At 38.6% G+C, this 8454-nt stretch overlaps 1 protein-coding gene across 1 annotated transcript; it reads left to right on the top strand.

Moving 5' to 3' along the window:
* The first annotated feature begins 2804 nt into the window (after positions 1-2804).
* On the top strand, positions 2805-7349 carry LOC139916157 (interleukin-1 beta-like). The gene is made up of 6 exons (XM_071904961.2): positions 2805-2899; positions 3625-3678; positions 3783-3981; positions 4686-4856; positions 5383-5516; positions 6471-7349. Exons 2-6 carry the CDS (start codon positions 3646-3648, stop codon positions 6696-6698), a joined length of 765 nt encoding a protein of 254 aa, XP_071761062.2. The 5' UTR covers positions 2805-2899; positions 3625-3645; the 3' UTR covers positions 6699-7349.
* Positions 7350-8454: the final 1105 nt, after the last annotated feature.

Here is an 8454-nt window from a genome sequence, read left to right as displayed (position 1 = left end):
ACCGATGGGAAAAGAAACAACAAAAACCTCAGAATGAATAGGAGATACAATGTTTAATTATCAAATTGACAGGATGTGATGCAACTGCTATTAAAATGGGGCGAGTACCTGTGGAGAAACCTGTTTGGGATGTTAGAGGAAGTAGAGCTGGGTGAAGGCAGCTTTGTCTGTGGGTTTATCAAGACGGCATCTCTCATCATACTGTAGATGTTTTGTTGAATTAGACCCCTGACACCTCCGTGAGTACATTTCAGCGACCCAGAATCCCCTCGATACCTGTTCAGCGCTGATCAGACTGACACTCACCCACACTGCACTTACATTAGACCAGGGGTTCCCAAAAGTTGACGGACCAGATATACACACATTAGGCCACAGACCCCAATTTGATAAGATTTTGTGCTGGGGACCCCCATATGGGAATGTGTTGTTGATTTAGTATTAAACTTGTATAACTGTGTAAACAGTACTTGGGGAGATTATAGTGGTGAGAGTGAAACCTGTGACTGGAACAGTCATTTGGTTAAATTCTCTAATTAGGAAAATTTCCACTGTCTGGTAGCTCTTTCATGGGAAAAATCCTCTGCCGCACAGGAAGTGATTCATTTTACAGTTCCAGTTTGTTTGGAATAAACAGAAGAAGAAGAACTGGGTAGTTAGCTATCGAGTTAGCTATATAGATAGTTCATCAACAGAAAATCCAAGGAAAAAGACGTCACAGTACTGGACACACTGTTTGATTGACAGGTGATCTCTGGGAAGTGCAGTACAGAAACACCACAGACATGAGCGCTGAGCAACAAAGATGGAGACAAAGCCAAAAAACAAAAAAAAACAAAAAAAAAACAAGGATCTCACAGATTGCCACTTTAAATTACAATGAAATCAAGTTAAGACCCTTTTAAGACCCACTGCACTGGACTGACACTGCACTTACTTAGAGTTATTATTTCACATAAATGATCTTGATTTCTTGGTCCAAATGAGAGATTCTGGACCCCACCCTCTTTCAGTCTAATGTGAAAATGAATCAAATAAAATTATTTCCTATAACTACCTCCAACGCTAATATTGATATTTATAGTTTTGCTTTCGGGGGTTCTTCTATTATGCATTTTTTTTATTTTGTTGAGGTGATTCTGATGGGTTTTGAAGCTGCAGTGAAAAAAATAAAAAATCGCCAGCCATACTTAACTTAGCATTCCAGCATTTCATGGCTTTGTGAAGCGAAGATAACACAACAGCCACACCATGGTTTTAGCAAAATATATTTAAAATTCAGTAGCGCGTTAAAATATGTAATAACTTTGTTGTATGTCATTTCTGCATCATTTCACCCATCTTAAGAACAGTGCGATTGGCGTTCCAAAAATCCTATTCATTTTTGCCATAGTTGAAAAAGAAAAAAGAAAAACGGACCATAAGACCAAGACCAAGAAAAATTACTTTGTTATCTTCATCTACATCATCTCCTGTCCTGACAAATGTATTGTAGGTACAGAAGTGGATGATATACTGTATATTGTTTAGTCACACTTATCTAATTTTTATTAAAAATCTAAACTTGAGTCCTGACATTTGAACTTTGAAAATTGAAACTTTGAAATTGATTCAGACGGAAGAGGGCAACCCGTCAGGACGGTTGCATCACACCCTCCGATTACATTAGCTAGACACATGCCCAGTCTGTCTAGTGGAAATCTACAGGTGTTAGTATGTGAATTGCTGTGGATGATGTCACTTCCCCTCGCATCACTGTCCAACAGGGAAGTGAAGAAACATTAGATTTAGCCACTGTTACTCAACTGTAAACAACAGCCCGTCTACTTGGGCTGGTGGAATTTTTTCACATTAAAGAAATCACTAAGCTAAGACTTCCTGACATCACCGATGTCTAAATGTTAAGAAATGGCAGAATAGAACCAAGCTGTTTCATAGGATGAGCTGTCATGCTCGTGTATTTTGTGTCGTAATGAGTGTCAGCTGGAATACCTGAAATGACTAAAATCAGGGAAATGATTTTTCAGATAATAGCTGTAATCAATCAAGAGTTATCTTGAATCACTCTTGAGGGGGAAAGGGAAAAAAATAAAACAAACAAAATAAAAATAAACAAAATAAAATATTGTAAATTAATAATAGTTGGTGTAATACTACTACCACTACTGCTACTGTTACTGTTACTGCTACTACCACTACTGCTACTACTACTTCTACTACTACTGCTGCTGCTACTACTACTACTACTACTACTACTACTACTGCTACTACTAATACTACTACTACTACTACTAATAATAATAATAATACTACTGCTACTACTACTAATAATAATAGAAAATGACAGGGAGACAAGACACAATAGTCAGGTATTTTAATTTTTTTTTGCTAAGAAATATGTCATAAAATAATCTTGCATGTAATTACATGTATAGTTCAGGTTTCCAGTATACAAATACGACTAGAAACACATGCATAAGTACAATTTGGAAAACAACTGACACAGAAATGAATGCATAAAAAAATGTGTCTTCCAGATCAAAACACTATATAATCCTTAAATGTACGTAACATCAACTCCACTACTGCAGTGTCCCACTAGTGTCATAATTACATAGCTGGCATAACTAAACCACACACTAAAACCACACCTGCGTCTGTGTGTAAGTACAGCATTTCATCATCAGATCCATGTACATTGACCACAGGGCTTGCAGTGAGACCTTGGTTTTTCACTTCCTGTGTCTGTGGGGAATTCCTCCAACCGTGGCGGGTGTGTATATAAACCCTGCAGGTCGGCACATGCAGTCAGAATAACACTGTCACTACTACAGGACTACTAGAACCTTACAAACCACAGCAACCAAAAACAAACCTTCTTGTCTACTATCTTGCACAGGTAAATGACTTTTCTTCTTCACTTTTATACATTTTTATAAGGATTTAGCTGACATTCTTATCCAGAGTGATTTATTTATTATGAGTGAACCTGGGACCTTCTGGTTACAGGACAGTCTCTTTAACACACTCCCTGCTGCCTATTCTGTTATAGACTGCTGGAGGATTAATTTTGTCAATGTCAGATGAAAACTTGTATCTCCAAAATGTCTGCTTTCAAGGACTAAGACCTGTTTGTAGCTTGACCGCCATGCATTTCTGATTTTATCCAATGCTCATAAGCCTAACGGTTGTAGGTTTTTCTCAACCCATTGAGCACCATGTAATTATTTGAATGACGTTAAAAACATGAAAACCATCAAAACTGGAGTTTTGAGGTTTTCACATGACAACAGCGATTTGTATCTTCTTCTGATTCAATATTAGTAATGAACATGAGTGTAGTGAAGTAATGAACATGAGATAAGATAAAATTAACCAAGGGGAAACTGGGTCAATGTAGCAGCAAATAATAGAGATGCAGACTGAACAACAGAAAAAAGGTAATACATAATCTGAATAAAAAGGTTATACAAGTTGAAAATAAAATGAAATTAAAGATACAGCATGTCTACGATTAAATGGCTCTCTGTATCACAGCTTTCCCAGTGTGTGCGCAGAATTTCAGTAAATATTTCTTAAATGATACATGATTTGTTTACATGGGAAATCGCTATCTTTTTGCAGATCTTTCCATACTCAGAAGACATGGCATCTGGATTGAAATGCAACGTGATGAAGGTGAGTATCCTGCCGCTGTGAGAACATCGCATTTAAACACTGAACATCCTGAAGCTTAAACCTGAAGCTTACCCGATGTTTTCCTCCGGGCCATTTTTTTTCAGCACACCAGTGAGATGTGGAGCTCCAAGATGCCCGAGGGCCTGGCTCTGGAGATTTCCCATCATCCTCTGACCATGAAGCGCGTGGCAAACCTCATCATCGCCATGGACAGGTTAAAGGGCAGCAGGTCAGAGTTGCTGCTGAGCTCCGAGTTCAGAGATGAAAACCTGCTCAGCATCATGCTGGAGAGCGCAGTGGAAGGTAAACAGGCCTAGTCCAGTTTATTATATAATACTTTATCACAAGCATGTCTCAAAGGGCTTTACATACCATCATATACATGTCATATACCATACTACATCATACATACATACTACATATACTGTATATACACACACATCATATACATCCTTCATTTACTATATTATATACATACATTATATACTAGATCACATCATATACCATACTACACACAAACACACACAATCATGCCTATTGGCAATTTTTTAGAGGCTTCAATTCACCTGACCTGCATTTCTTTGGACACATATGCACACACACACGCACGCACACGCACACACACACACACACACACACACACACACTAGTTTGACTTTAGATCGACTTAGTCAATCTGGCAATCTGGTAAACCACAATAAATCAATAAACAAATGATAAAAAAGGTCAAAGAAATAAGCTGTTGTTCCTCTGCCTTCACATAGCGTGGAGTTACTGTTACACCTCTGCTCTTCTGACTTACACTGGTCTCTGTTGTTTTCTGTTGGGTTATACTGGTTTATACTGGCCTCTGCTGGTCTGTACCGCTTTATATTGGCCGGAGACTTGTGTAGGAAGAGATAAGTTCCTGTTATAAGTTCCAGTTCCTGCTGGTTTGCTGATAGAGTTCGATAAAGTTCATAAAGGCCTAACTTCAACTTACCAGCTTCACCTTTTTTTCCCCTCAGAGCATCTTATAGTGGAGGTGACCTCGGCTCCACCGGAGCAGGGCGTGTACCGCAGGACGTGCGAGCAGGAGTGCAGCGTGACCGACAGCCAGAAGAGGAGCTTGGTTCGGGTCCAAAACAACATGGAGCTGCACGCTGTGGTGGTGCAGGGAGGAAACGACAACCACATAGGTAGAGTCACGTCACCTTACAGATGATATCGGTCGTACAGTCCTGCATTTGGTCTGCTGGTTAGAAAAGCATTCTGTGGCTCAAGGTTCGAGATTCAAACTGTGGAGCAAAACTAGGTTCATTTTAGTTTATTTGGCTAGTCCAATTCAACTGAGGAATTGGAATTAGAATTTGAAAAAAACCCACAGGAAACAATTGGAATTGAATTGGAAGTTCAGGAAGTTTAACTTAATTCAGTGAAATTCTGTGAAATGTCATGTTTTTTTGTTTTTCTTACCACGTATCTGAGGTTACACATAGTGTTATGTATTATCAATACTGAATATCACAAAATGTTAAAGGGACCTTTCAGGTGGTTGACCATGCATTCTCAATTCAGTTCATGAATGGAGTCAACCCTGGTCTCTATGGCTTTCCCAGGTGTGTGTTCACAGTGGTGTGTGTCTGTTAAGATCACTGAGGCCGACATGATGTTTCAGTTTTGGTTGAAGTTGAAGTTGACCTCTGCTGTCTGTTCTCTCCTCAGTCAACCTGAACATGTCGACCTACATTCACCCTGTTCCCAGCACCGAGGGTCAGCCGGTGGCCCTGGGCATCAAGGGCACCAACCTCTACCTGTCCTGCTCCAAGGATGGTGACAAGCCAACGCTGCATCTGGAGGTAAAACTCTCCCACATGGATCTTACATATAGTAGATACTAAATAGACTCTGATGGTAAACCATGGTAAACTACTGTATATGGCTCACAGCAGAAACAGTGACCTAGGGGCATTGATCAGATCCTCTTGCTCATCTAAATTCTTACCATCTGAAGGAAAATGCTAGTCAAGTCACTCTCAACTTTTAAGTCCCTTTTAAAAACATCTCTATAAACGTGCTTTTACTTGATCCTATTGATTTTGTTTATTTTGTTTCATCTTCTACTGTTCTTTCTCATTGATTTTATTTACTGTTGTTTCATTAGCACTGTATCATCTTGTTTGATACTATGCTGGTCTGTAAAGCACTTTGTAACAAGAAAAGTGCTGTATAAATATAGTTATTGTTATTATTATTATTATTATTATTATTATTATTATTAATAATAATAATAATAATAATTTGAAACTGTCTTTTAGGAATATGTGGCACAGTACTCGGGCTGGACGATATGGAAACAATTTATATCACGATAATGGCAGTAAAATTATTTTGATATTGATATAGATATCTGTTAACATGCAAACTACATGTTAAATAATTAAATTGGTAGAATAGAATAGAATAGAATAGAATAGAATAGAACTTTATTGGCCAGCAGGAAAATCATCACTGGTCTCACCAATTAAAACGCATGCATTGAACTGCATGGTAATATAAAGTATGATAAAACTCCAATTTTCAAATAATATTTCCTAATTTGTTTTCAAATTTCATTTTGTGAGAGATTTTAAATAGTATTTCACACATTATTTCATCTCAATAGGATTCTATTGAAAGACGATAAATGATTATATTTAATTACATATTAGGTTCATTTATTATAGCCCAATAGATTCATGTGGCTTTTGATATGAGGTAGTGAGTTGAGTCTGGTGGATGAACTTACTGACCTGTAACTTTCCGCACCTTAGACGATGGACAGTAGCAATCTGTCGAGTATCAGCAAGAACGGTGAGATGGCGCGCTTCCTCTTCTACAAGCAGGACACCGGGGTGGACATCAGCACCTTCCACTCCGCCTGCTTCCCCCAGTGGTACATCAGCACCGCCGAGAGCGACAACTTGCCCGTCGATATGTGCCAGCAGACCTGCGACACCCGCTACAAAAACTTCACCATCCAGTGTCCACAAGGATGCTAAACAAGGATGCCCAACATGGAGTCCTAGTCTGGGTCTGCAGGTTAAGTTTGGCCCTCTAGAAAACAATTTGGCCTCTCAAAGTGTTCTAAAGAGTGTTAAATATATTTATTTATAATATGCTTTATCTATTTTGATTCAAGAACTAGTAAGTTATTTTGAAAAACCAATCACTATTATAAGTTATATCAGTGACAATCTTTATTTTATTAATCCATAGAAGCTATTGTACTAAGTGATCAGTGTCCAGTATGTGTATTTGTGTATTTGTGGCCCATGGTCCACCGCCCAGGTCATGTTGGGACTCTGGTCTAAGACTGTCAGATGAGACACTATGAGAAGTTTTCAGAGTGTGTATCTACAGTATGTACTAAGTACAGAAAGGGAACAATGGGTGTATTGACTTAGTCAAAGTTCACCACGAGGTGGCGTCATTGTGCCGACTGGTGAGCACCCTGTGTATTTATTGTACTGAGCGACAGGCACACTGTTCAGATCATTTCAAAGCGTTATGCTTTAATCTATTTATTTATTTATCTATTATTATCTATTTATGCACTGGTGTTATTTTAATATGTATTTATTTGGAAATCTGCTTACTAATAATATTGTCATGAAATGCAATAAATCTGTATTAAAGCCTCATAACTTCTATATGATGACTGAATCCATCTCAAAACTTTTTCACGTTCACTAATGCAGTGATTCTCAACCTTTTTCATATCAAGGACCCCTAATTTAGTCCACATTAGGGCCACAGACCCCCATTTGATGAGATTTTGTCTCTCGGACCCAAATCTGAGAATGTTTTTATTGTTAGATATGATTTTGTCCAGAATTCCATGACTATCTGTATTGTAGGTAGAGAGATAACAGTGAAACTATGATCAAAATAGTCAGTCTTCTACATTCTCTAATTGTGTTAACTGCTTGTAAATGAAATAATGGTGAAGTTTAACGATTCATCAATTTGCTGGGGACCCCCTGGAACACCCCCAAGGACCCCTGGTGGTCCCCGGACCCCACGTTGAGAACCACTGCTAATGAATGACTACATATCAAGCAGGTTTTATAGTAAACCATGGTGTTTGAGGGAGCCCGGCACCCTCCTGGTCACGTGACGGGCGGACACCGGCAAGGGCGGTGTGTAGCCTATTGCCATCTGCTGCATTCGTTATCAGCAAAACAAACCCACCCCAAACATGACAAATTGAGTAAAAAGAGGAGCATACCTCTGACTGTAGTTTAATTTAGCCTACCGCTTAATATACCTTAGACAGCCAATAATCAGGGATGTAGTGGAGGATAAACCTACCTAAACTCAGTTTACCCACCTTTTAAGGCTGACATAAATATACATTATGTAAATTTACAGTATGGCTCATAGTAGCTAGTGGATGTAAGTTATATGAGGATAGGTATTTTAAGGGGAGCAAAAGCATAAACCAATACGTTGATGAAAATGTAAATGAGTTTTATTTCTGTTGGTGGTTGTTTGCCTTATGATGATAAACGACTAGAGTTAAGTTTACCCTTTTTTAATTTACCACTACAGCACCGCCTTTACCTTTACCCATACTTGGAATTACGCATAGTACACGTTGTGCATGCCAACAACACACAATCAATACATCTACATAGCTTGCTTATGGGCATCTCGGAAAAAACGCACAACTCAAGAGATATGAATATGTAATTACGTTGGGCTTTTATTTGGGTTGTTTGAACGGTTTTTGCCGCTGACCCAGATCGGGAAATA

Source organism: Centroberyx gerrardi, chromosome 8 (genome assembly GCF_048128805.1).
Source record: "Centroberyx gerrardi isolate f3 chromosome 8, fCenGer3.hap1.cur.20231027, whole genome shotgun sequence".
Taxonomy (NCBI): Eukaryota; Metazoa; Chordata; class Actinopteri; order Beryciformes; family Berycidae; genus Centroberyx; species Centroberyx gerrardi.
Note: the sequence above shows the minus strand (reverse complement) of the source record. Positions and strands in the feature narration are given on the sequence as shown.

Bases quoted from the DNA above. Each gene is read 5' to 3' on its own strand.
- LOC139916157 (XM_071904961.2), top strand. From the start codon at position 3,646: ATGGCATCTGGATTGAAATGCAACGTGATGAAG. The intron at 3,679-3,782 runs GTGAGTATCCTG...ATTTTTTTTCAG, and splicing joins TGAAATGCAACGTGATGAAG to CACACCAGTGAGATGTGGAG. The intron at 5,517-6,470 runs GTAAAACTCTCC...TCCGCACCTTAG, and splicing joins AGCCAACGCTGCATCTGGAG to ACGATGGACAGTAGCAATCT.